Here is a 27,899-nt window from a genome sequence, read left to right as displayed (position 1 = left end):
AAAATTGATTTGAAATGGAAGACATTTTTGTTATAAAAGATTTTGGTGTTTAGAGTAGAAGAAAAATAAATGTAGGAATAAAAATACCTCGTGTCTCATTTGCCATTTTCTGTTGTTCTCCAGTACAGTCCTTAACATATCCCCATTTTGTACATTTTAATCAACATTTGGCGGAAACCACAAGTGATATACAATGCAGTGGGCCAACAAGACTGAAAATAAGAGGTCCGACTTTTTATCTCGCAAAAAAGGTCGACATTTTGCACGGTGCCGTGAGAGTTTTTCTGGTCGCATGTAGAGGGCCAGCCGCGTGTCCTTTTTTGCACCTATCTCACTGACTGGCTGACTCATTGCTGAGGGATGAGACTGTCAAATGTGCCACAGGCTGATTGAAGCTGCAAAGAGCCTGGGCAGTGCTCTCGTATAGGGTTGCCCCGTAACGTCAGTGAATGGGATAAACCCAGCCCACTGTGTAGAACGGTGCCCAATTTAATGGCTCTGCTAACCACAGAATTCCGTGCTTACGCTCACCATGCTGTGCTAAACGGGCTAGCACGGCAATAATCTGCAGCAGGGCCCAATTTCATAGAGCTGCTTCAGCAGAAAATTTGCTTAAGCACGAAAAAACATTGCTTAGTAAAATTAGGTTACCGGCCAAAACTCCATGTGATGTACCTTGCTTGTGACTGGTATTTAGCAGTTGTTTACTTAGCATAACAATCGCATGGAGTTTTGGCCGGTAACCTGATTTTATTAAGCAACACGTTTTTGTGCTTAAGCAAATTTTGTGCTTAAGCAGCTCTATGAAATTGGCCCCAGCTAATTAACCCGGTAAGCCCAGGATCCTTAATTACGGGATGTACGCATGCGCACAAGCCAACATTCCTCGCTCGGTGAAATACGCTTACCGTAAGCACGGACTTTTCTGCTACATTAAGCAGCTAGCTAGGGATTTTTCACTAATTGTAAGCGGCAGAGCCATGGCCCAGATGCATGGATAGACTTCCAGGGAACAGTGATACTTCTGAATCAAGAGCCCACAAAATTACAAATGTATTGAACACATGTATAATTTTGTGGGCTCTGGGATCTGCAGGCTTGCCTTTGGCTTGTTAACATTTAGATGAATTTATTTACGCGGCTTCCAATGCGTATGGATTTGTTTTGGTACTTATTTGATGCCACATGCAAACGACGGACACTTTTGACTATAACCGCAGCAGTTCCGGACTGTGACGGTTGGTGGCGCTCTATATTGTGAAACGCTGGGGAAGGGGAACAGGCTCAACCTCGTTCCCATGGTGTTCCCGCGGTTGGAGGTTGGAGGCTTACAGGCTCCAATTGAACTTACCTTTAATCGACCTTTGACAAATTTACTCTCAATTGGCAAGGACGTTTATAAAGAGCATCAAGGAAGCCGGAACGGACGTACATTAGTATGAAATTACCCTTCTCCTGCTAAGGCAGAGAGGGAATCCTTAGCCTGGCTCATCTTGAAATTAACCCTGTTAATTACCATCTAAACTTTTTGGGAGACAAAACAACCAGGCTAGTATGACTAAGAGGTAAGCTTGTGCTTGTGACTGTATCATTGCCCACCTAGCCTGGTGAGCCAAACATAAAGTCACAGCTGAACTGCATCCTATATTATCAATAGAAAAAAACAGAGTGACAAAACCGTGTGGATGCCACGCTACGTATTTCAAGTTATACGAATTTCGTTCTAAATACATAAAGTAACGTGTGTAACTTTTCAACAAAACTCAACTCTAACTAGGAAGCAGACTCCCCCACCAAGTTTTGATTGATTGCAAAATCGTCACCATAATCAGTCTAGAGGAAAACTTATTTGAAGTAACGTTCTACTTCCGAAATTCTTCTCAGTCGAGCTGAAGATAGATATGCAACATTTCCTGAACTCTGAAGAAAGCAGGGTGATTTTACATCATGGCGGATTCTGAACATTGTAAAAGGGAATACTTTGGGAGCGTTTGCTAGAGCCCAAAACATCTGAACTTCATACGACAATCATCTTTCTACTATATCCTGCATTTCACAGTTCACCTATATTGTCATCGGTAAGTTTAAGTTTCGATTGTCTCAGAATTAAACAACTGTTTATCAAACGAAACTGAAATGACACGCAAACATCAGCTCAGTTACACTAATACTGTTGTTGACTTGTTGAACTGCATTATTATAAGGCCTCGAATCACGTGCCTCCCGTTTTAACCCTAAAAGGGACGGGGCCGGAATCTGCCCCCCTCAACTTTTCCGCAATAGCTTTGAAAAAAAATCTTCGGGACCCGGGCTGTTATGACTTTTTAGCCTCGAGCCTTGCGCATCATTTGATACCAAAAACCTAAAAATCCGACCGTGGGTAGCCGCGCAGCGAAAAAACATTCCGGCGCTACGCGCACGCGCCGTGAAAACTGAATTTTCCCATATACGTAGTGTACACAGAGCAGAATTCCACAATTCCACAACCCTTTAACCTACACTCATGAAATTTCGGATGTTTATGATGAGTTGCCTGATGCATGTACCGAGTTTCAAAATTTTTCGTCACTCGCTGGCCGAGATCTTAGGGGGGAGGGGTCGGAATCCGCCCCCCCCCCGGCTGAGAGATGGTCAAAAAACCCGGCTCTTTTAGGGTTAATCTTTCATTTCCACTATATTTCCCCTTAATAACGTACTTAATGTATATAGTGATTGTATTCTTGTTGAAACGAATGATGGCATTTGTAATACCACCCAGAGGTTAATGGTTACATGAGCAGTTTGAATTAAAGATTTCTTTTCTGTAACGGTTAGAGAAAAGATTTCTTTGATAGCCACGATAATACACAAAACGCAGTTCAATTATTAAACACGAGAGCCTTTCATTGAAACAGAACTCCGGTCATTTAGAGATAAAGAAAACGCTTAGAAACAATTGATTTCCATAATCATAATTGTATCGATTTTTGTTCCTTTTTAATTTGACAGTCATTCTAGATAGTGCTTGGAGTACTGCGATTGAGCTGCTTAACAGACGAACTTGCAGACACCATTTGGCACCGCTTAAGTACGTGTTTGTTCTCGGAAGATGCCGTGGCACAGTACGTAAGAAATTATTTAATTCTAAGCTATGGTCCATAAGCTGCTCCGGCCCGTTTTGGCGCCAAAACAAGGCACCTTAAGACAAAAACTAAAACAGATCCAGACACGGCAAAGGCTTGTGCATGTATTAACCATCTGATTTTGAAATGACGCATCGCCCACACCGACATGTGACCAGATATGACGTCATCGCGGAGCAGCCTGGTATCCGGACCCCTTAATTTTCCACAGCATTATTCATCCACCCGGGCACCGCAAGCGGTACACTTTTTGATCAACTAAGTTGTAACATGTGAGTTTCAAGACGTTGTCCTGTATGACTTGGAAAAGAGGATCCCTTTTTTATCTGACGCAATGAAGAATGGTAGGTACGTTCAACTGGATTTTCAATTTATCTCGTGAGTAGTACACTCTTGAGGTTATTGCCTTTGTTTGGTTTTAAAATCTGAATCAGTTGTGAACTAGCCCATCACAAGTCAAAATACACAAGTCAATTGCGTGCAAGATCATAGTTAAAAGGGATGAACATTGGCAAAGGATTCATTTATTTATATAGCTTCGGACGACCTAAAGACTAAAGTACTTGAATTCACCGTGAGGACTTGGCTTGAGCGAACTCTGTGATTCGCTTTGTTGTAGACATATTGGTTGTTGCGAATGCTTGACAGACTGACGTACGTATACTGCCTGGTTACAAACAATGATACACACTTTAGAGTTAAAGTTGGTTTAGTTGACTGAAATTGATAAACATCAAATTGATATCCGTTTAACCATTGGTATCTGAGAGTTGTGATGAGTAATATTTTGGTCTTTCATCAGATTTATCGGAGTTCATTCCCTGGATTCTTGCCATCTTCTTCGTCTTGTTTCTGATCGCCTGCTGCTCCTGGCTCTATCGATGCATCCAGAAATGCGACGATCAGTGCCCGGGCCTCCTCCCCGCCAGGAGTCCCTACAACCCGAACTCGCCCATGACGCCCTTCCAGAGCGCCAGGCACACGCGCAATAACTGCGAGGCCACGAGGCGGTTGACCACCCAGCGCGCCACCAACGAGGAGAATGAGCCATCCGGGAGCCAGCAGTGTATCCTAGGCCTATCGTCGTCCTCAGTGGTGCATTACCACGGCCAGAAAGCGCCCCCTTACGTCTCCTTTGCCGACCGGCCGCCGCCGCCATCTTATGAGGAAGCCTGTAGCTCATCATCGACAACCGCTGTTGCGAATACTGCGAATAGCGAGAACCCAGGACAAACAGTGGCGAGTATCGATACCACGAATGCGAATGACACCGATGGTACGCCAACAACAGCAACGGTGACCGCTACGGACAGTGTTGAAGTAGCAGACGGCGAGACAGTACCAGCATCGATTCCGAATAACGCTGATCATGACAATCGACCGAATGACATAGTCGATGTTGTCAACGAGTCGGTTGCCATTGACAACCCTCAGGATGAGCCACTTATAAACGATGATGATGACGATGACGATGAATTGCACGATGTCGTTATCGAAGCCACGACCCCCAGCCAACCCACGGCTGTGAGTGAGGAAGTGACACGACGTGAAAGTAGCAATGTTCTACTTTAGCCTTAGCCTATATTTAGATATATCAGGGCAGCCTCGACTCCATGGGCGCGTGCGCGTTCCTTTACTAAAATCGTGCAAGGCATGATGGGAACCAACATGGCGCGGCAAGATCGTACCCATGGAAACGAGGTTGGTATCAGGACCCAATTTCACGCTCTGCTTACCGTAAGCAAAAAACTTTGCTAACTATACAAACGATTAGCGTATTCATGGCACATACGAAAGGAATTTTAGCATGTGGCAAGTGCACATCCAATGTGCATTAGTTAAGTTTCAGTGAACTTAACTAAGCACTATAGGGATTTCTGCATTGGATGGTGTCATAAAAGCCAAATCCCGCGGTTGTTAGAGCCATGAAATTGGGTTCAAATTTTAGCATGAAACACATTTACTTACAAATAGACTATCGCTTAAAATTGTGAGTATTCATCCACCTATCGTGCAATATTTGTCTTCATATCGTGCCTGCCATTAAGAAAGTAGAAATATTGTCTCACATTCCTAGTCCAACTGTATGTCAGTGTGGTAGAGGGCGCTATCAACAAGATGAATTCAATCCAGGCCGCGTAATTTTTTTTCCTAGGAGGGTTAGGGGCAATGTCATGAATAATTCAGTTTTTCCTTTGAATCATTGCAAGACTTAGGTTCTCGTTCTATTTTCCCCTTAATTTAAAATTATCTCAGTGATAAATTTGGAGAAGAAAAATAGCTGATGAAAATGAGCAGCGACGACGTGGATTCGAACCAGGGCTCTTTGTATCCATAGCTCATCTCGCTATCCACTAGGCTACTGTGTGGTAGCTCGACGACAACCGTTCTTTAAAATGCTTTAATGTATTGTAACTAGTTGAGTAACTAACAACAATGCTGTTGATGTCATTGTCCGTTCTCATGGATAAACATGAATTATTCATGACATTGCCCCTAACCCTCCTAGGAATAAAAATTACGCATCCAGGCCTGGGAAGTTCGGTAGCGCTACCCATACTGCAGAAAATTCAGAACATACCTCGCGGGCATACCAGCTTGGCTACGGCAATTGGTAAAGATACGGACTACAACTTGGCTCACAGCTCTATATCATCTCAAAATAGAGTACGAAAAACTATTTAGCAGAAAAGGTACAACTTCTTGTCTTTGACGCTTCAGAAATTATTACTTGGCTGATGAGGACTGGGTTAAGTCTATCACGCAGGCCGCCTTGTCGAAACAGAAACGATAGAATTTAATAGTATTTCCTGTGTGACGCGGTTTTTAATGACACCTTAACATAAACTTCCTCACCCATCCTTCGTTTATAACTGGTAAGGTCGACGATTATCCAATTTGTGTGAAATAGGGGCAAAACAATACGGAACGACATCACACGCAAGGGGTGAGAAGAGGGTGTCAAGCCTTTGACAACTTGGAACATTTCTGTGATGTGTTTACATGTGCATGGCAGAATTTCCGCGAATTTTTTTTCTTTGCTGGATTTGAAAAATCAAATCCAGTGTTTGGGCCTTTTCATTCTCAGAGGGTTAAACTCAAGGTGATCAAATTCGGAGGACACAATTACTTGTAACACTGACTCAAAAGCTAAGTGCGCATGCCCGTTGAAATCAAATAAAAGTCGCGCCAAGTGAGTTGAAAGTAGTGGACTGGACAAAACAAGTGTATGCGAGTGCATGTACGCTCTGGTCGTGTGATGGCAAGAAGTCTTGCATGAAAGTCTTGCATGAAATCGATCAAAACGATCCCTGCCAGAGCTTTAAAATGGGACGCCGAAAAATGCGACGCCGATGGCACATATGGAACACCATACTTTTGGTCAGTTTTCGGGGACAGACCAGACAGACAGACAAACAGACAGACACCACGACCACCAAGTGACATGCAGAAGCTCCTGCCAGAGATTAATAAATATTTCACGTCTGCTTGCTTAAGCACGCGCTCCCAGAATTTGTAAAGGCCGACTAGTGTTAAGAGATACATAGCTCTAGTCGTCGTGGTCCTGAATAGCATAAAAACAAACCACGGTGACGTCGCGTGCTGGTACACAGAGTACGATTCAGTGATCACCTTGCATGATCACGCAGTTTTGGGCTTCTATTTTTGTTCGATTGTTTGATGTGTTTTGTTGTCCCGCCTTCGGGAAAAGGTCATCCGCTGTATAGGTCTTGTGTAAGCTGCGCACCCGGAAACCGACCATACATAACTACAGGCGTTCCAAAGCAATGACAACCATTTTTGTGTCCCCTGCAGAATCACCAACTGCTTGTTCCAACTGTATAATTTGAATTCCCGTTTTACACAAGTGGTTGGGTGTATGCATCATCGACAAGGTAACCGATAATATCCGCTGATAATAAAAACCCATGACTTTGTGAAAGTGAAGTTTAGTGTCGGACATTGTGTGGGACATTTTCCTCGCGAAGTTCAGCCATGGAGTTTGTCGACTGGAAGAGAGGCATTCTGTTCCTGTTTATGCTGTGTATTTTCCTGCTCGTAAATGCACCGACCGCAGATGCACGTAAGTCCGCACTACTTTAAAAACTTTTACTTCGAACTTGGGAAAGAATTCCATATCTGGACATCACTTGACACCCTGTGCACAAACCCTATGAAACTTGTCTGAAAAAGTCCAAGTGTTTTTTTTTCTTCAGTAAATACTTCAATATTTTATCTGCTAAATTTGACTTTTTAGAACATGTTATCGCTTTCTGATGGTTGATAGGTCATTTCAGGGAAATTTAAGTGATGGCCATATATGGAATTCTTTCCAAAACTTCATTTTTTTGGTGTGATTAGACGAAGTAGATAAAACCCTGCAGACTGCACATGTGTGCTAAATGTTGAATCATTAAACGTCATTAGTGACGCTGAAATGGGTAAAGTCCATTCAAAAAGTGAAGTTTTTGTGAAATTATTCCATATGTTCCCTTTGACTATAGTGGGAAGAAAAACCCCTATATTGAAGGCTCGGGTCACATATGAGCGACAGTAATTCTCGAAATTGGCTGAAACTGCATAGTCATGAACGCAAGGGCTTAAAGGCTCAACAGGAATAGAAACAGATAAGTGCCACACGACGTTATGAAGTTATGGTTAATAGCTAAGGTGTAAATATATTTCGTTTCAGTATTTACTGTGCTTGTTCCGCGCCGACGAAAAAAAACCCCACTCCTTTCTCTCTGTGACGTCACCGACAGACTAACACATTGTTCCCTATGTTCAGAGCTGTGTACACATTTGTAGGTTTTTTTCTTCAACAAGCGGGGATTTTCACAACTTTCCACGATCACGTGTGCTAGATGACGTCATGATCAACACCCTGATTAAGTGCCCGAATACAAAAACCCCGAGGTACATTATTATGAACATGAAATGTGCCTTGTTTGTAATTATGTGAATAAAATAAGGCTATTTAAAAACCAACCAAAGCCCTGGAAATTCCCTTAAAAACATGGCACTACACAGACTGGAAATGCCTTTGTATCCATTCAACTTGAATGGATACAAAGCATTAACGAGGAATATTCTACTAGGAAAATTTCAATCGCGTGTGGCCCTTTAACAAAAGACCAACGAGGAAACGTTACCATTGCGCGTTTTGCTCACTGGAATAACATAATATAGTTTCTGTTTATGATTAATATACGACGAGGAGGAATAGTTAACAGCAGTGCCTGACGATATAGGCATACTACAGTAACATAATTGACGTCATATTGTGATATCGCCCTCATTTACATGTTACATAAATTCCCAGTTGTCAATAGGCTTGTTTCCAGTCCATTTAGGGCGTATTCTAAACCGGCGGTTCCAGAGTGACCCGCAAACCCTGTGTTCTCGGGTTGCCGATTACGAGGAGTGCAGCTGGGCAATAATTCAAGATGGCAGCCGCCGTATTAAAACGCCGATTGAAAAGAAGGAATAATTAATGATAACGAAAATAATCTAAATCCCGGAACAGCTATAGATATTGGCAAAGACAAACACGCCCTAGAACCAGGTACAAATTTATTTTTGTATCATTACTTCTCCTGCACTAAATGAGTGCTTTCAATTTTATGCAAAAACAAATTAACGCAAGTTGCGGTAGGGGCCTAAGTCCGCCATCTTTGTTCGTGACGTTCTTCATCTACTCGCCAATAAGTGGGGAGTGAGAATCCTATTCGCGTGTTGGCTCTCGTCATTTGGAACCCCGTTCTCGTGTCCATTCAACACGAGAACGGGGTTTCGAATACGCCCTCATTAGTGTCCGGTTGCGTTTTATTTTAGTTCTACAATATTAACCTGTAATCAGCTATCGTCAAAAGACGGAGTGACAACGCGTTTATTGAAAGATAGCCTAAACCCATTGTGTTCCCATTTTTTCCTTTTAATTTCGAGAGAGGGTTTCGTAAAATTATTGTACTTTGATGTTCAGCTAATTCGGTGTTTTAAAGTAAAAACATTTGATAGTTAATAAAAATATGCCACCAAAAACAATTGACGATGCCCCCACGTGAAACCATCACTACCCAGCCCAAGTCCAAAAAGGACCAAACCAACTATCATCTCAAAAGAGAGTTAACAAATGAGCAGTGACTTATTTCATATTAATTTTAATGTCGTTTTTGAATCGGTGGAAAGTTTTTGAGAAACCGTGTTAATTTTATTTCCGCAGGAAGGCGCAGACAGACGCATCGACGCACGAACAATGAGGACTCACCGAGTGCCATGTCGCCAGGTAAGGAATTGAATACCAGTCATGTAGGCCTACATGTTTTTTTCGTTTTGGATGATTGTGCGCAATTCCCGGCTGATTTCAAATAGTGTCACTTAGACACAAAGCAGGCGCGGATCAAGAGGGGGGGTTGGGGGGGGTCAACCCCCCCCCCCAGCTCTGTCAAAAAAATATATATATATCATACAAATTCAAAAAAAAAAAAAATATCATACAAATTCCAAACAAATAAGTCGAACCCCCCCCCCCCCCTGTGACACCCCCCAAAAATGATACTGGTATAATGTCCGCCTGTTCAGAATACGGTACGGTGAAATATGGTACCAGCCCCCTCCCCCCCCCCCCCCACCCCCCAGTTTTTGATTTTACGGACGCCAAGTGTCCGGAGAAAAAAACCTGTGTACATTTTCAGATTTTTTTTGCTGATGAAAACCCCCCCCTGCAAAAATTCCTGGATTCGCCCCTGCAAAGTTAGCGAGTGCGGAAAATAGTTTGTTTGGCAGCCAAGTTCCCAGATATCCGGTTGTTACTGATAACTGTTAAAGGGAAGATAGAAAACTGTTTTCTTTTTCAAAAAGTTATTCCTTATTTTTAATTTTTAGTTATTCTGCCTTTTCTTTGCAATTGATTACACACCTGTGAAGGGGTACACGCCTGCTAGACTGATTCTCTGACCTTTCCCTAAAGGGTATTAATTGCTCCGTGTCATCTTAAGTGGGGCCAGGGAACCAGACTACAAGAACATGATAGGTTTTCTTGGTTTTTTCCCAGCATCTACAAGCCCAAAACGTGAAACAAGTCCATTTAACAACATTTTCTATAACATATATATATATGTCTTTCCCTATATTTCTGAAAATTGCAGCAAAAGCAAATGTTGTACATTCCCTTTCAAAACAAGGATGTTAAAACGTAGTTCACTTAAGCTGTTCTGATTTAAAGCTTTCTCTCTTTTTTCTTTCAAGCTATACTTATGTTAGTTTAAAGTTAAATTTATGAACAGTGATTTCAAATTCGGTCCGGATCTGGAAAATGCTCACGGACCAAATTCACCTGCAGGGCTATAGGGTTGGTCAATCAGTTTTAGCCTTGGCACAAGCCTGGTTATGCAAGTTGTTGACTACATTGGGAAGTGTGGACAAGTACACCAATAGATATATGGAATAAAACTTCCTGCTTCTCAGCTTTCGATATCAGTTGGTACGGTAACTGTGTCAGCCGCTCCAAGGCAGAATGTAAGAAAAGAGTCATTGCATTATCGGCCCATTGCACGCTGCTTTGAAAAAGAGGCTCCTTTTTGTAAAGTTATTATTCCTTGAATGTATTGTGCTAGAAGTGTTTGCAACGACGCGAAAGAGTCTTTGTTTTTAATACATACAAAGTGCAAGTGCATGTAGCCTGAGGTTCGCTGCCTAGGTTTTGTTCCAACTTTTATGGCGACCTGCCAAGAAGGAATCAACGTAGCACTTGTATTCCAAGCTTGCTGTTCATTGTCATGTTCACAATTTATTGGGTGTTAGTAGTATATGTATGAGTAGACATTTTATTATTTTGTTGTGTGTGATTTTCTGTTTAGGTTTCACGCACTACTTTGTGATAGTCGTCATCGTCTTCGGGGCCGTCTTGGTCTTCCTTTGCCTCCTCATCAATAGCCTCCGCTGCATCGTCAACATACTCAGCCGACGGAACCACAAGCAAACCGAACGGCAGATGAGGCACAGGACTGCTGGGCGCAGACACCAGCGGGCCGGGCACCAGGCGGACCTGATCGACCAATCAGAGCTGTGCCCGCCGCCGTCTTACGCCGAGATCGTCGGGGAGACGACTGCGCCCCCACCGGCCTACTCCTCGCTGCATGTGGGGGGTGCTGGGTGGGACAGCCCGCCCTCAGCGGATGACTGGGCACGCGCAGAAGAACATACAATTTAAATGGGGGGGGGGGGGGGGGGGGGGTCGGGGAGGGTGTGCTTCAGTCATTTAGGATGTGGTATATTGATTTGTATGGTCGATGTAAACAGTATCTTGAAAAGTGTTTAGCAATTCCAATACTGACTTCATACCAGATATTATGTTAATCTCCGGTAAAAGAAGTGTATTATAGTTTGAATAGTATTTTAACATAACCAAGATGTACGTTTCACCTTAGCCCCTAGTCTGAGTATCACCCGTTATCCACGGAGCCAAGTCTCCTGTATAACGTCTGATATAATCTAAGCATGCGTGACGTCATTTCATTTCGAAATCAGGACTAAGATTGTGATTGGTCAATTTCGATGCCGCGTTTTTGTAATACAACAACCTGTACAAAAAAAGGCTACTCATCGTGGGCGTAAATGTTTACGCACGCGGGGAGCTCGAATTACACGCGTATAGAGGGCGCCTGCTGATTGGTCAGATTCTCATACGCAGTCTAGTTGCATAATTAATCGCCGAATCTGTTTACGTATAATAGACCATGGTCGTCTTCGCCAGGGCCAGGGTCTGCTACACAGACTATTTATAGCCCCATGATACGTGCATATTTTCTTGTAAAAACAAAGTACCAATTTCAAAGCGTTTTCGTTTATGGGAACCGACGGCAGGCTAACTGTCAATGATTCTCGAACTTCTCGGTTAATTCATTTCTAAGATTGAAACAAACGAGGAATACTGGAGTAACAACAGAACCCTCTTATACAATGTACATACAACTCATACTATTATTGTGAATACCCAGTTTAAATATAGAGGAGTATTCTGAAGGTTGGAGTAAGGATCGCATTTTAGGGAGGCACTGCGATAAGATACTTATAATGTCAAATGTTTTTTTAAAAATAATTTTGTACAATATTAAAAAGAATCCTTTCTTATATTTTGCTTTATTGTAGCAAATTATTTCATTGTGCAGTTGTCCAATGGATTATGAGGATATTTTTTAAAAACAAAATAGGACGGCAGCCGTACATACATGTACATTATTATAATGTTAACCAAATAGGTGCAGCCCTGTAAAATAAGGCCCCAAATTGCCTATACGCGCACGCCGGCCAAATCACAATTTGCATGCCCTCAAATTCTCTTCCCAAAGTCAACGCCCATGGACAAATTTTATAACACAGTCTGTTGTTTGGGAAATAACCCGAGCCTTGTAAGTTCGGCCAGTGATCGGTCTTGATGTGTTACATAAGAAGATTCAATTTCGTGAGAACCCGTCAAACAACTGAAAGTTGTCAAACAATGAAGCTGTAACAATTTGAATGAGAGTCAATGTGGATTGTCGCGTGTAAACACTACATTGTTGCGATCATATTGTTCGACGACGCCTCATGATATTAGAGCTCCTAGTGTTACACATCTTTGAAAATCAGTGCACGGAATTTCAATTTAATACATCTTGTATTTTTTTGAGTTTTCGCTCGAAAAACAAGTTTGTTCTTTTTTTGTTCAATAATGCAGCCTCCGTGTTGGTGCTTTGTGGAGACCACTATTTATGTGGCGAGCCCTCTATTGAACGAAACTTAAAGTAGGCACGTGCGCACGTTGTCTTCGTGGTGAGAGACCCTAGTATTATTTAGCGCGCCCTTTCTCGACATTAAAATTTGAATCTCTTTTAAGTAACACATCAAGACCGATCACTGGCCGAACTTAAACCTTAATACAGCTGGGCCTGGTAGGCTCGGGTTATTGCCAACGAGTGTGTTGTAAAAATAATTTTGTCCATGGGCGATGACTTTCTTTTTTCATTCTTTTTGTATTTTTCGCATTTAAAATACCATATTTGTTTCTGTCATATTCTTATGGTTTCCCATAAAATTAAATCTCATAATGTTACACAGTCATCCTGAAAAATCACTGGACGAAATTTCAATTTTGAAATTCAGAAGAAACTCGTTTTTACAACAACTCAACAACAACTCAAGAAATACTAGATGTATTTATTTAAAATGTCACTAACGCCTTGGAGATCTAGAGAGGTAAGTATTTTAAAAAAAAATGAATACAAATGTGGAAGTACGTGTTATTGTCAACTAGGTTTATGGGAGTCGATTTACAGGTCTGAAACCTGTAAATCGCAATATGACCATGGAGGTAGGGGATCCGTTTTCAAGATGGCTACCTTTCACTTTGGGAAACAGCCCTAGATTTAGGGGTCGTCTTCTTTGGGTGAGAATTTCTCGAAAAGTCATCGGTCAACCCATCAAAAATTGAAAAGAAAATGAAAGATGGCATGTTGATCATCATTTTTCTGTGAAGCCTGAACACCTGTTGTTCGTGGGCATTTATCACTATTGTTTATGGGAATTTGTTTGATTGGGTGCGCCACTATTATAAGTCGACTTTGGCGGAAAGGAACAGCGCCACCTTGTGTCAGTTGATTTGCACACGTACACTGCACACGTGGCCGGCTGGACAGTGTTGACCAAAGATCTTATAGCGCCGCTTGCGGCGCTATACGGCGCTGTAGGATCTTTGGTGTTGACGTCGTCGGCAATCGCAAGTTACCGGAGATTTTGGGTCGTTTTGTGCCTTCCAATCGCTGTGTAAGTATAGGATATGTTTTTGTTTCACATTTGCATCCGTCGGGGAAAGAATTCCATAGCATAATGGGACAGGTTGGCTGGTCTAGGTGCTGAGGTTCACTGGGAACCGGACCTTTGCCTTAAATTTAAGCAATCATCTTCATGTGACAATACACTAGGCGTAGGCCTACTGGCCTAATTGATTACCGCCTTACCGGTATAGGATTAGGAAGTGTATATTGTTGATGTACCCTAACGTGGCGCGGCCCCTAACGTGGCGCACTTTGATTTTTCGCCTGTAGCGCCTAGCAAGAGCAAAAGTTTTAACTGAAATTTCACAGAAAGTGAAATTTCATCAAGTTCTAAACACTCCCGTTCATAAATTGCGAGTTTATTTACCCGCTACAAAGTTAAAAGAAAAATTTATTTTGGCGTGATTTTCCGATTTTATTTTCAAGTGTAAAGTGAAACCTTTGAAAATGCCCCGAAAAATAAGAAAATAATTTTCTGACAAACATGTGGCTGGGTATGTAAGTAGAAATAATAATGATTAATCAGAATTTATCAAGTTTACATCAATTCTTAAATGTTAATTTGGAATTTTCCGAGATTTATTTAAGAGCGCCATGTTAGGGAACACTCCGCCAATTTGTGCCCAATTTCCGGATGCCACCGTTTTTTTAATTTTGGCTTAAATTTTATGAAACCGAAATTGTTCACGGAGGTTAAATAGCAAGCATTAATAAGGTAAAAGTACCAGTATTTCACTGAATGAATTTGAGGTTTGTCAACAAATAGGTTTGGCAACACTACACGAGGAAAGTTGGGTAAGCTTCGAAGTGCGCCACGTTAGGGAACACGAGTATATATTGCCGGCGGTAATCCCTATCAACAGAGGGCGCTGTACTCTCTAAGATAGGGCTGAATAATAAGATATATTAAATTACCACCAATGGTTGTGTAATACCTGTTGCCTAGTGGATAAGCAACGGATATCATGAGCGGGATGATCCGGGTTCGATCCCCGCTGGCGACATTTTAAAGTTTTTTTTCCCCATCCCAAAAAATAAGAATATTCTTCTTTTATTATTTTAACATCAAACATTTTATTGTAGAGTATTACATTTTCTTTTTCAGATTTGTGGCTCTGGAGGACTTTTTTTAAAGGGAAATGGGCCTAAAGTCCAAAATTGTAAAATGGTCTGATCATGGAGGAATAAGAACACATGGTCTAATTCCCATCTTGTGAATACGAAGTTACAACGGTAATGTTGGCATGGAGCCAGACTAAATTTTGTCACCGGAAGATCTCTAAGTAAAAAAAACAGTAACTGCGCATGTTCAGTGCATATCCGGCAAGCTAACATTTACTTAATGTTTGCCGTCTCCGGCTAAACATCCACTGCCTTGATTATAATGTTGTATGAACGGTAAATAAGGCAATACTTATTACTACAACATATGCATGTATATTCATGGAGGAAGTGTATATAGTGTATTTCGAGTAATTATGGGGAATTTGGCAGACTTTTGATGAATCCGACAGATTTTTGAATTGCATATAGCAGAACTTGGCCACGACCTTAGGGTCACCCTGAACACCCCTGGGAGAGGGGGGGGGGGCTGTTTAGTCTTTCAGAGTATATAAATCATCAGTGCAACGACCCCCCACCAAACTTTTTCTCCAGTGTATGCCTAGCCTTTCGCCAAGGCCATTGTGGCTTAACTTGCCTGCATTAGATTTATGCCTGATTTATGCCTGATTCTCGCTTCATTGCTCCAGGGTTCTACGTTGGACAATGTATGGGGTGATCTTTAGAAATTTGATGTGGTTTAACGCAACACCGGCCACTTGTTGTGTCCGGTTGGCTTCAGGAGAAAAATAGGAATTTTTTTGACGATTTGTTGTGTTGGAGTGAATTTTTCCTTTTTTTCCCAGGGAAGCTTTGGACTGTGACAACTTGCTCTGGAGGTTTGGTTTTGGTTTTAGGTATTAAGGTAAAACTACACATTGTATCGATGTGAATGAAAACATGCAAGTTTTGACAGTTTTCTGTAAAGTTTTCACTTTTGAATTGTCTTTAACTTCAAATTTCTTACATTTCAGGACATTGCTGCAGTTTTTTTGTCTTCCAAGTCTCGGCTAGCTCCAGTGCCTGGACCAGAAAAGTGCCAGACAGTGTAGATCGCGTCAATTCACCCAAACCACAGAGCGCTTGGTAAATTATCAAGATGGCGGATAACACCAGCTACGTGTTGGTAACGGGAGGAGCGGGTTACATTGGTAGCCACACCGTGCTGGAGTTGCTGAAGGAGGGGTATAGCATCGTCGTTGTAGACAACCTGTCAAATGCTTCAAAAGGTATCAAGATTACTTTTTTGAACAATATTTTTTGAACAATATTTTTTCACACGGATATTTTGCAAAGCTCTGCAGAACTCTGCGGAACACAGTTTAAAATATTGATAAAATATCGTTTAAATAAGGGAATAAATGTGTGCTCCGGAGGTTTTTATCACTCTGTTTAATACCGCTTAGAGTCTGGGTGCTGATAATTACCCGAGCCGGAGGCGAGGGTAATTATCAGCACCCAGACTCTAAGCGGTATTAAACAGAGTGATAAATACCGACCGAGCACACATTTATTCCTTTTCATAAATACCTTATCCGTAAAAAAAAATCAGATAATTCGTTCAAAAAATCCCGATTTTGTTCAACAAGTTCACTTCATGCTTTTTGAAACATCCCTCTAGCAAAATAATGGAGTGTTCAGCTGGCGAGTAAGATGTAAACAACCCTTTTATGGAGATTGACGCGCGCGTAGCATGTTCTGCGCGATGTCACGCAGAACGCACCTGGGGCGTTGCGTTTTGAATTTAGAACTATAAAATTCTGACTCGCATGTAGTGTTGCGCATGCCTACGTGAGGATTGTGAACGTTCAACCAATGAAACGGTAAGAGGCACTGGATTTTTAGGAGTCCACATTTTATTGTGACACTGGAAAAGTGTTTAAGACCAGCTAGCCATGTCTTTATCATCCGTTTAAGACCAGCCATGTGACGGGCTCTCGACCAATAGGAATAGCTAAACTGTCTGAGGTATTTATGAATAGCAATTTATTTAGCTCTCTGAAAATATCAGATCCCCAAAACCAATGTTAAATCAATGTTCGGTCAACAAAATTCATACAAAAATACAAAGAGAAAACTAGAAAGACCTGAGCTGACGCCATTTTGACAAGTATAATCTTTATTCTTATTGCAAACTGAAGAATTTTGTCCTCTAGGACAAGACATCACACTTTATTGAAAGAACTGCATTGATCCATCGTTCACCCTTTGAACTTTGCCATTTGACCTGGTCTTTCTTCATCAGGTGAGAACAGCCTCCCCGAACCCTTGCACAGGGTACAGAAGATTGTCGGCAGCGACAAGAAAATGATCTTCTACGAAGTGGACCTGCTGGATAAGGAGGGCCTAAGGAACATTTTCAAGAAGGTATCACAAATTTTCAAATTTCATCCCCAACCAGGGGTGTCAATCGCTTTTCAAAAGTGGGGGAACATACCTTGATCAGAACTGATGCGAGCGTGAAGCGCGAAGCCCTTGAGGCGTGGTGTTCGGGGCCCGCTTAAGGGCCCCTAAACAAATTTGGATTCTAGATGCTATGTGGTGCGATCTGAGGCATTTTCTGACCACTTTAACCAATATTTTCTGAGCAAAAGATACATTGTAGTACATAATACTATTAATAGGGCCCTGTAAATGAGACACGTGTTCAAAAATCTTTTTTACCTCTTGTATCATTTTTAATTAACCTCGTTTTTTAAAATCGCTCCTGGTAAAAAGAGGGGGGGGGGGGCAAAATAGCTACCTATTCAAAAGTGGGAGGGGGGGGGGCAACTGCCCCTCTGCCCCCCTGGTTCCGCCGCCGGTGGCTATGACGATGGTGGCAAAGTTGATTATGTTTGCCAGGATTTTTTTCATTCGATCTTTCAATAGGGGCAAACGTCCATACCTTTTCCCTGAAGGTTTTTCTTTTCATTTAGAAGCTTCATTGACGTTGCTAGCATTCCACACATTCCCAACCTAATAGGAGTGGGACGGTCTTTCATTGAAACTAGTCATGCTTTACGCCAATTCCAGTGTAGTTTCGTTTTAATAAAAAGGCTATCAAGTTTTACCCTCTGCAAGTTTTTCCTCATAAAAACTAGACCGATAAAAGTAGACCGATAAATCCTTGCCTAGCCCCAAACTTGCCATCTACCGATCATAAACATAAAGATGCGTTTGGTCTGTTAGTCTTTTATATTTGCCATTCCCTGTAACAAACAAATAACACTGCAGATATATCGAGAGCTACATGTACATCGTTTAGGCCTATGGGAATATTTTTATGAACAGAAACTCATCCGCTTCCAGTGGAACCATTTTGTTTGAACTTGAACCAAAAAACATCCTTTCGGGTTTTATAAGTTAAAGTATATACTTCAGTATATTTCATCACAGTGCATCGAGAATCCAACATTTTCAGGGGCCTTAAAGCAGGCCCCTGGCCCTGTGGCCCCACGCCATAAGGGCTCGGAAAATAAAACAAAACATATACGACAGAATTTACTAAATGTAAGAAAGCAGCCTTGCAACAATAATATTTACATGCGATGTCATACATAATGATACAATTCTTTTTCCAGAATTAAATGGAACAAAAAATATGGAGATAAAATGCAGGGTTCTCGACTTTTCAGTACAGTAGAAACGTTATATGAGCAACAGTATATTCTAAACAAAAAACTGAAATAAATTGTCTTTATAATCTCAAAAAAAAAACTTTTGCTAAAAAAGTCATATGAAAGAGGCCAGGAATCGCCTCAGAGTGCACCACAGAGCATCCATATTCCAAAACTTTTAGGGGCCCTTTAAGCCACGCCGTAAGGGCTTTGCGCTCCGCGTTCGCATTAATTTTGTCCGTCCTTTAGAAACTCCAGCACCCCCTGGCAAAAGTTTGTTCCAGCGGGCTTGCCTACTAACGGAAATTTCCAGAAATGCGTCGCTTGACACATTGTTGGAACTTGGCCTTTTATTGTTTTTTTTCTTCAAATGACAGCATGCCAGAAAGAATGTCACAGGTAGTGCCATTACTATCTGTGAACCAAGTATGCTTCCAAACAATAATTTGGTCAGCTACTTTTTGGATAGCTGCAAAATGATCTACTCTACCTAACCCACCTCACTCCTCCAAAATCCTCCTGGCGGTTTTGGAGGATTCTAGAGGATTGAGGATGAATGGTGATTGAATCAAATGAGGATTCTGGAGGATTGAGGATGAATGGTGATTGAAGCACATGAGGATTTTGGAGGATTGAGGATGAATGGTGAATGAAGCAAAAGAGGATTTTGGAGGACTGAGGATGAATGCATTTTGAGGCAGGACTGTCTGATGATTTTGAAGGATTTGGCGTTGGTTATCCTTCATTTAAACACGAGTGCAAAGTTTTGGGATGAGGAGGATTTTGGAGGATTGAGGATGAATGCATTTTGAGGCAGGACTGTCTGACAATTTTGAAAAATTTAGGCGGAGTTGAACAATGTTGGAGGATTTTGGAGGATTGAGGATGGGTGTAAGCAACAAGGGCCTAGGGGGTTAGGGTTAACAGATTTTATAATTGAGACATATTTTTTTTCTTTCTTTCCCCTAGCACAAGATCCAATCTGTGGTTCACTTAGCCGCCAAGAAAGCCGTCGGTGAGTCCGTGGAGAAGCCACTGCTTTACTACAGCGTCAACATCACTGGAACCCTCAACCTTCTGAACGTGAGAGCATTTACAGCCTGAATATTCATATTTCATAATGTTTTTTTCCCAGGCAGTGTTTGAGTGAGGCTTTAGGCTGTGAATAAATATACCTTTATCATGCTGCCACCATTTCAGTCATGTTCCCTGTATCCAATAACAGTACTGAAGGATAGCATTTTTTTTGCAAGAAGGAACCAGACCATTTTTCCTTCCAGCCTCGCTTTGGTTTCATTGATTTGAGTGGGCGAAAAAAAATCAAATGGCTGCAACATGATAATGGTCTATTGGGGTCCATGTGTGAGGTTGAGTGAGATCTTTACACAAACTCTGGCAGAGCACTCCAATTAAAGTGCTGGTGGATAGCTTTAATTCAGTTAAAGTCAAAACCTCTTACATTTTCCCCAATGCAAAATTTCATTACAAAGCATATTCCAACTGATGGAGGGGTGGCCTAATTTGACCAAAGCAAGGTAGAGGTTGGCTTCAACCCTTGGGCCAGCCTGTCAGTTAATCCCCCTGCCTATCAAATTGTTCACCTATGGCTGATTGTTCACAATTGTTACGTGTGGTTGATTTACAAATAGGTATTTTTAGTCAACGTCCAATAAATGGACAATGCCATGGTTGGTTGGTTTTCTCTTGTTTGCTTGACAACAACTGATGACTGGTCTTTCATAATAGATACCAAGTAGAATTTTTGAAAAGCACACTTGACAAAAATCGACTTTTTAAAATTGGTGATTTGAGTCCCCAGCGCAGTTGGCAAATGGAGGCGAGTTCATATTTAAGCATTTCTGTCCCTAGTGGATTGATAGTATGATCCAATTTTTTTGGTAGATAACAACCAAGACACATAGCATTCTTACCATGCATAATAAGAAAATTTATGCCTTCAGGTTTGCTTGAATTTGTAAAAAAAAAGGAGAGTGGAGCATTTTTTTGGGGACACCCTGTATATGCCATAGAGTTATAATTCTTACATGTAAACTATAGAGATTTAATCTTATATATTTGTGTCTGGTTACTGTCGTAATCTAGGTCATGAAAGAATTCAAGGTCAACAATCTGGCATTCTCAAGCTCGGCCACGGTCTACGGCGATCCTCAGAAGCTGCCCCTGGACGAGTCGCACCCCACTGGCGAAGGCCTGACTAATCCCTACGGCCGATCCAAATTCACGGTGGAGATGATCCTGAAGGATCTGTACGATTCCACGAAGGTGAGTGTACTGGGATTAGGTGGGGATAGATAGGATTAGATGAGATTAGATTAGATGGGATAAGATGGGATTAGATGAGATGAGATTTGATCAGATGTGATTAGGTGGGATTAGATTAGATGAGAGTAGCACCGCGTTCCCACTTGAATTGGGAAAAGGTGGATCAAGATCCAGCATTTTGGTGTGATCGTTATCTTACCGCAACGAAACCGCAAGTCGCGTTTCCACTTATGCTTGATCCACCTTTTCGTACGGAAATGTTGGGTCCGAAAGGTCACTGAGTTCGGAATTACGCGCGCTCTGTGGGAGTGCCATTGTTGCATGGTTGCATGCTAGGCCAGGATGGGTCAGTTTTCAAATAGCACTATCTGAATTCACCGACAAAAATTACGCGACTTCACCAACATAAATCACGGATCCGTAGAGGATCCGTGCGTGCATAAATTAACAGGTGAAATCCAACAGAGCCGCTCATTGTGTAACATCACGGCAGAAACCAATGCATCGATAAGGGATTCCCTGGTTCTGAAGCTTCTCATTGGTTAGAAACGGTCACAAGGTGTACTACGACATCAATTTCCAATTTTCTATAATCAATACTTCAGATTTGTCACCTCCGTACGTACCGCGTTATCGGCACTATTCTCATCGCATACTCGTAAGCTTTTCTATGATTCTGTGCCAAAGTGAAGTCTTTTGGTAAGTGCGGACTCAAGAGTCATTTATGGATGGAAAAATAAGTAAAATTTCAGGAATGAAAAAGGTTTGGTAATGGACGAACACGCAACAAAAATAAGGCCTATATAGTGTAGTTTAGGATACCACGTGCGCTTTTGCATGCACGGTGCTAGCCCGTAGTTCAGCGGTTGTTTATTGTGCATGTTGTATACGCTGGAAATGTTCACATGAGCTACACGCCTGAAAACGTGTTTCTTCGTTCATGAGACCGCAACATTTTCGCGCCACTCGTGCACCGGGCGGATGTTAACAGGTCAAATTGCCGGATCAGATCCACCTTTTGCGTTCCCATCTGATCGTGATCCGGCAATTGCCGGATCTGATCCACCAATTGGGGGATCTGTATCCTGGTCCAGAGGTGGATCAGAAAAGGTGGATCTGATCCTGATCCACCTTATAACGGTTAGCGTTCCCACTACACACAATTGCCGGATCTGATCCACCAATTGGGGGATCTGATCCGGCAATTTGCCAAAAGGTGGATCAGATCCCCCAATTGGTGGATCAAGTGGGAACGGGGTCTAGATTAGATGGGATTACATGAGATTACATGGCATTGTATGGGATATGAGGTAAGATGGGATTAGATAGGATTATATGGGATTAGATTGGATTACGCACTGAGCTGGATTACCTGAGATTAAAAGTGGGTTGGGTTCTTAGTTTCTGTGTACCTGTTAGAAAGTGTTGGTTGGATTAAGGGATTTATTGGATTAGGTTTTGAATTCAGTTACAATGATCTGGATTAATTCAGAATAGAGATTTTTTTAGTCTTTGTTTCTGTCAGAAGCTGTGAGGCTGTATTAAGTGATTTATTGGGTTAACTTTGGGATAAAGTTATGCATACCTTGATCTGGATTAACTGGGATTAAAGGAAGATTGGGAATTATAGTAATATAAATGCATGCAGTTGGCCAGGGATTTTTTTGTGAGATTAAAGTCGATCTGATATGAATAATGGATATCATGAGGAATGGATTTTTGTTGTTTTGTGGTTCATCAGGGAAAAGGTTGACATCTATTAAAAACGCTAATTCTGTACTTGAATTTTTTTTTAGTGAATTAGGAGTTTACTGCCTCACAAAAAACAGGGGAATAAAACTTTGTTTCTGCCTTTTTTTTTTTAAAAGGACTGGAATATTATTCTCCTGCGCTACTTCAACCCCATCGGTGCTCACGAGTCGGGTCGAATCGGTGAAGATCCCTGCGGTCCGCCCGCCAACCTGGTGCCTTACGCCATGCAGGTCGCAGTGGGGAAGAGGGACGAACTGAAGGTGTTTGGGGATGACTACGACACGCACGACGGCACAGGTACGATGAAGGGTCAGGTCAGGGGTCAGGGGTCATGGTGGTGAGTCTTGTTATAAGTGACCAGGTCACAGTGGGGAAGAGAGATGAACTTTAAAGTGTTTGGTGATGACTGTAACACGCACGACGGCACAGGTACAATACAGCATCAGTTTGGGGTCAAAGTTCAGAGTGGTGATCCTTGTTGAAGCTATGTGGGTCGCAGTGGTGAATAGAGCTTGAGGACATTTTGCCATAAAAACTAAACTGGAAACCTGTCCTTGTATATGAACCACAGGGACAGCCACACCCTCAAAGCTTCTGAACATGCTGAAACTGCATTGGTTGGCGTGCATTTTGTGAAGATTCTACATTCACTAGTGCTTGAATACGTTCATGTGCATATTGCAGTAGGCCGACCCTGTGTCAAAGGTCATCAGGACAACATTGAACTGGTTGTTCTTTGGGGTTTCTGCCTCCGAACCAACATATTCTATAATGGTTGGCCAAAATTGTCTTGAGTATTTTCATTCTATTTGAAGCCTTTGTTGTACAGACGGAATGGAACAGAGATGAAAATGAAGCTGGTTTTTTTTTTTTTTTAACCACAGTTTCAAAACTCCTGATTCATATTGTGAACAAGATATGTGTCTCCCAGTGCTCAAAAACCTACGTTTTTGTAGCTGCCTTGAATTTTCAGTGGCTTTGTACATTGTACCGACTATGACCTAAATCCTTACACATTTCCTAGGTGTCCGTGATTACATCCACGTGGTGGACCTTGCTCTGGGTCACGTGGCAGCTCTCAAGAAACTAGAAGAGAATTGCGGCTTGAAGATCTACAACCTCGGTACCGGGCAGGGCTACTCTGTGCTGGATGTTGTTAAAGCTCTGGAGAAAGCCTGCGGGAAGAAGGTTAGTATGGCTGCATCTGACTGTGGTATCCTTGTCTGTGGCTTGACCTATTGAGTTACACCGACCCGACCCGACCCGACCTGACCCAATCCAATCCACCCCAACCCAACCTAGCCCAGCCCAGCCCAGCCCAGCCCAGCCAACCCAGCCCAACCCAACCCAACCTAGCCCGAGCCAACCCGACCCAGCCCAGCCCAACCCAACCCAACCCAACCTAACCCAATCAAATTCATTCCACCCCACCCCACCCAATCCAACCCACCCCACTCAACCCCACCCAGTCCAATCCACCACAACCCGGCCCAGCCCAGCCCAGCCCAGCCCAGCCCAGCCCAGCCTAACTCAACCCAACCTAGCCCAACCCAACCCAACCCAGCCCAACCCGACCCAACCCGACCCAACCCGACCCAACCCGACCCAACCCAACCCAACCCAACCCAACCCAACCCAACCCAACCCAACCCAACCCAACCCAACCCTACCCAACCCAACCCAACCTAGCCCGACCCAACCCAACCCAACCCAACCCAGCCCAGCCAAGCACAGCCCAGCCCAGCCTAACCCAACCCAACCCAACCCAACCCAACCCAACCCAGCCCAGCCCAGCCCAGCCCAACCCAACCCAACCCAGCCCAGCCCAGCCCAGCCCAGCCCAACCCAACCCAGCCCAGCCCAGCCCAGCCCAGCCCAGCCCAACCCAGCCCAGCCCAGCCCAGCCCAGCCCAGCCCAACCCAACCCAACCCAGCCCAGCCCAGCCCAGCCCAGCCCAACCCAACCCAGCCCAGCCCAGCCCAGCCCAACCCAACCCAGCCCAGCCCAGCCCAGCCCAACCCAACCCAACCCAACCCAGCCCAGCCCAGCCCAGCCCAGCCCAGCCCAGCCCAGCCCAACCCAACCCAACCCAACCCAGCCCAGCCCAGCCCAGCCCAGCCCAGCCCAACCCAGCCAAACCCAATCCAACCTAGCCCGACCCAACCCAACCCAGCCCAGCCCAACCCAACCCAACCCAACCCAAACCTAACCAAATCAAACCCAACCCACCCCACCCAACCCAATCCAACCCACCCGACCCCAACCCCACCCAACCCCACCCAACCCCACCCAACCCCACCCAACCCCACCCAACCCCACCCCCACCCAGTCCAATCCACCCCAACCCAACCTAGCCCAGCCCAGCCCAGCCCAACAAACCCCAGCCCAACAAAACCCAACCCAGCCCAACAAAACCCAACCCAGCCCAACCTAAATTAGCTGTGCCCAACACAACCAACTCAATCCAACCTAATCCAACTCCTGCACCCTTACTCAACCCAACCCTACCAACTCATAGATTCTTGTTCCGTAACTAACTGTGGGGACTACACACCTGATGTCCCATGGTATTAAGGGGACCGAAGATGCTGTGGGGACAGCAGAAAGTCCCCATATTAAACTCGGTCCTAATTTCCCTAACAATAAAAAACGTCCCCATAACGTGGTGACGACCCACCCACCCTTACACATTCAATCCATTTTCTGCTAACGTTCCCATTTGTTAGAAATGACGCTTTTCTGGATGATAATTTCAGGTCAAGTACAGCATTGTGGGCCGTCGGAGTGGCGACGTAGCTGCCTGCTACTCCGATCCTAGTCTGGCAGAGAAAGAGCTCGGATGGAAGTCAGTTAGAGACTTGTACAAAATGTGTAAGTCTTAATCAATTATCTTACACATCTGGTCAAAGGTCATCTAGGGGTCACATGAGGTCATTGCTCTTTTTGGTTTAGTAAACTGAAAAGTGCTGTTGTATGAAACGTCAAACTTCACTCTCAACCATACTTGGTGGCAATAATCTTTTGGTATGGGGACTTAAGGCCAAAAAAAAAAAGTCTCCGGTTTCTGGTATGGAGCTTGCCCCAAAAGTGGTGCGGCGACGTGTTTTTTTTTTGTTTTTTTTTTACCCAACTTTTTTTTCTCTTCAAATGTCAGCTGATGTTGCAGATGACGCTTCGCTCCCCCTTAAAACTCTCAAAATATCCTTCTCAGTGCAGCTTGAGGTGACCTCAGCAAGGCCATAAGACTTGAGAAGTATATTGAGCTAATTAAAAAGCGTTTACAGGTTCCAGATACACGACCATCGCACCGTCAGTCTGGCTTCCAGACTTACTATTACAAAATTACAACACCGTCTGCAAATGGTGTCCGACTAAATTTAGAGCAAAATATATGGGAGCCCAGAGAGGCCACATAAAGCTTATACTCGATCGTAACCCAATCTAAAACAAGTTAAAATTGTGCAGCAGCAGAATTCCAGTCAAACCAGTGAGGTTGGCAGTTTTGAGACATCATCTTACATTGAAAAAAAAAAAACCTTTTTAATTTTGCCGACGTGCATGGCTACGGCGACGCGAGCGCATACCAGAAACCGGAGGCTTTTTTAGGGGAGCCTAAGATGACCTGAGACATTTAAGGTCCAAGGTCATCTAGGGGTCAAATGAGTCCATCGCTGATTTTGGTTCAGTACTGCCAGCATACAGGGGATCGCGCAAGTTTAACTTGCAGTATTTTTTTCTTGTGGCATCGACATAACAACTGTCATGAAGAATGATTTCCTTTTTTTTGTTTCTTTTTTTTTTTTGGCAGGTGAGGACCACTGGCGTTGGCAATCCGAGAATCCCAGCGGGTACGCATCGTGATGATCAGGTGACCAGGGAAGTCTAGGTGCCAAAGACGCAGAATTGCTGCTGGAAGTTCCTAAACCATAGGTACCACAATGAGCTGGACTATTTGGATCTTGACAGATATTTCTTTTACTATTTGGTTATTTTCGTCTTTATTACAAGAATAAGAAATAGTTTAGCAAGTATATCTTTTAGCTGTGTGTGCTTTGTCAATGGTGTCTTTGTACCCACTGGACACCACTACAGAGTGAGTAAAAAAAAAAGGAAACCAAAATGTCACGACCATTTTTTTTAGGAAAGTTCTGCATGTATCACTTTCAAAATCTAGGATATAAAAGCCCAATTAATAAGCTTTCTTGTAGTACCAGAATCATTCAAATCACTCATGTACTTTTCAAGTTACGGAATTTTAAACACAAACACTGTTTTAAAGTTCTGTCCACGGATCACAAAAAAAAGGTAAGTGTTCGTTCAGCAAAACGAAAACAAATCACGTACATCCCTATGTGAATTGTTTTCGTTTTGTTGAAGAGAACACTCAACTTCTTTGGTGATCTGTGGACAGAACTTTAAAACGGTGTTTGTGTTTAAAATTTCCGTAACTTGAAAAGTACATGATTGCTTTGAAAGATTCGTGTACTAAAAAGAAGGCTTACGAATTGGGAGTTCATATCCTAGATTTTGAAAGTGCTACATAAAGTAATTCACTAAAAAAATAGTCGTGACATTTCGGTTCCCTTTTTTTTTTGACTCGCCCTGTATAGACACTTTTGCGTTCAGCAACAATCGTTGAGGTATTTTTTCATTATGTTAATTCAGTGAACAGACAAGATATTTACTCATGAATATCTCAGGGGAACCAAATCTTGTGCCTTAAACATGGCTGGCATGCAAACGATCTATAGCCAAGTCGATGGCAGACCAAAAGTGCTGGAAAAAGTCGGCCAGTAAAATCTTCCAATTTCATTGTTGCAGTGAACATGTCTGTTTTAACGCCTCTTGAATCTTTCCTGAAATGAAGTTTAGTTATCCTTTTACAGTGTCTTTCTTAGATTTTCATAGTATAGAACAAGTAAGATGAAATTAAAAATAATCGTATAGGTTTTCCCGGCTATTTTAAAACATTTTTCATTGAAATTCACCAACTCTATCATTCAATTTTGTCCGAGAAAAATGTCACACGCTTTTAACTAAACCAATTTAGTCATTTACCATTCAAATTCCAAGTGTGGTCATCCTCTTTAGTCACCGGGTCGCGAAAATGTGTCATTGCAGATCAAATTTGTCTTGGCTGTTGCCGAATGGCAGCATTCAGAGATCGAAGTAGTCTTATATAAATCAATTCGACGCATTTGATTTCCGAATAACAAGGTTTGGCTTA

The 27,899-nt window shown here is 42.8% G+C and overlaps 3 protein-coding genes across 6 annotated transcripts; all 3 read left to right on the top strand.

Annotated features, from left to right (window-relative positions):
• Positions 1 to 2,993: 2,993 nt before the first annotated feature.
• LOC119729337 lies at positions 2,994 to 4,907 on the top strand. 3 transcript variants are annotated; one of them, XM_038201961.1, is made up of 2 exons: positions 2,994 to 3,101; positions 3,925 to 4,907. In XM_038201961.1, exons 1-2 carry the CDS (start codon positions 3,089 to 3,091, stop codon positions 4,692 to 4,694), a joined length of 783 nt encoding a protein of 260 aa, XP_038057889.1. In that variant the 5' UTR covers positions 2,994 to 3,088; the 3' UTR covers positions 4,695 to 4,907. The 3 variants fall into 3 exon arrangements, with proteins under 3 accessions (XP_038057889.1, XP_038057890.1, XP_038057891.1); XM_038201962.1 differs by lacking the exon at positions 2,994 to 3,101 and adding an exon at positions 3,355 to 3,466; XM_038201963.1 differs by lacking the exon at positions 2,994 to 3,101 and adding an exon at positions 3,355 to 3,470.
• Positions 4,908 to 6,612: 1,705 nt separating this feature from the next.
• Positions 6,613 to 12,279, top strand: LOC119729028. The gene is made up of 3 exons (XM_038201519.1): positions 6,613 to 7,206; positions 9,346 to 9,408; positions 10,982 to 12,279. Exons 1-3 carry the CDS (start codon positions 7,119 to 7,121, stop codon positions 11,332 to 11,334), a joined length of 504 nt encoding a protein of 167 aa, XP_038057447.1. The 5' UTR covers positions 6,613 to 7,118; the 3' UTR covers positions 11,335 to 12,279.
• A 1,499-nt stretch (positions 12,280 to 13,778) lies between these two features.
• Positions 13,779 to 26,770, top strand: LOC119729027 (UDP-glucose 4-epimerase-like). 2 transcript variants are annotated; one of them, XM_038201518.1, is made up of 10 exons: positions 13,779 to 13,925; positions 15,844 to 15,902; positions 16,012 to 16,266; positions 17,283 to 17,404; positions 19,606 to 19,719; positions 20,740 to 20,919; positions 22,788 to 22,968; positions 23,696 to 23,859; positions 25,429 to 25,543; positions 26,481 to 26,770. In XM_038201518.1, the coding sequence occupies exons 3-10, from the start codon at positions 16,137 to 16,139 to the stop codon at positions 26,531 to 26,533; spliced, it is 1,059 nt and encodes a 352-aa protein (XP_038057446.1). In that variant the 5' UTR covers positions 13,779 to 13,925; positions 15,844 to 15,902; positions 16,012 to 16,136; the 3' UTR covers positions 26,534 to 26,770. The 2 variants fall into 2 exon arrangements, with proteins under 2 accessions (XP_038057446.1, XP_038057445.1); XM_038201517.1 differs by lacking the exon at positions 15,844 to 15,902.
• Positions 26,771 to 27,899: the final 1,129 nt, after the last annotated feature.

The sequence above is a fragment of the Patiria miniata genome, unplaced genomic scaffold, assembly GCF_015706575.1.
Source record: "Patiria miniata isolate m_02_andy unplaced genomic scaffold, ASM1570657v1 HiC_scaffold_20, whole genome shotgun sequence".
Lineage (NCBI taxonomy): Eukaryota > Metazoa > Echinodermata > Asteroidea > Valvatida > Asterinidae > Patiria > Patiria miniata.
Note: the sequence above shows the minus strand (reverse complement) of the source record. Positions and strands in the feature narration are given on the sequence as shown.

Bases quoted from the DNA above. Each gene is read 5' to 3' on its own strand.
- LOC119729028 (XM_038201519.1), top strand. From the start codon at position 7,119: ATGGAGTTTGTCGACTGGAAGAGAGGCATTCTGTTCCTGTTTATGCTG. The intron at 7,207-9,345 runs GTAAGTCCGCAC...TTATTTCCGCAG, and splicing joins TGCACCGACCGCAGATGCAC to GAAGGCGCAGACAGACGCAT. The intron at 9,409-10,981 runs GTAAGGAATTGA...TTTTCTGTTTAG, and splicing joins ACCGAGTGCCATGTCGCCAG to GTTTCACGCACTACTTTGTG.
- LOC119729027 (XM_038201517.1), top strand. From the start codon at position 16,137: ATGGCGGATAACACCAGCTACGTGTTGGTAACGGGAGGAGCGGGTTAC. The intron at 20,920-22,787 runs GTGAGTGTACTG...TTTTTTTAAAAG, and splicing joins ATCTGTACGATTCCACGAAG to GACTGGAATATTATTCTCCT. The intron at 25,544-26,480 runs GTAAGTCTTAAT...TTTTTTTGGCAG, and splicing joins TAGAGACTTGTACAAAATGT to GTGAGGACCACTGGCGTTGG.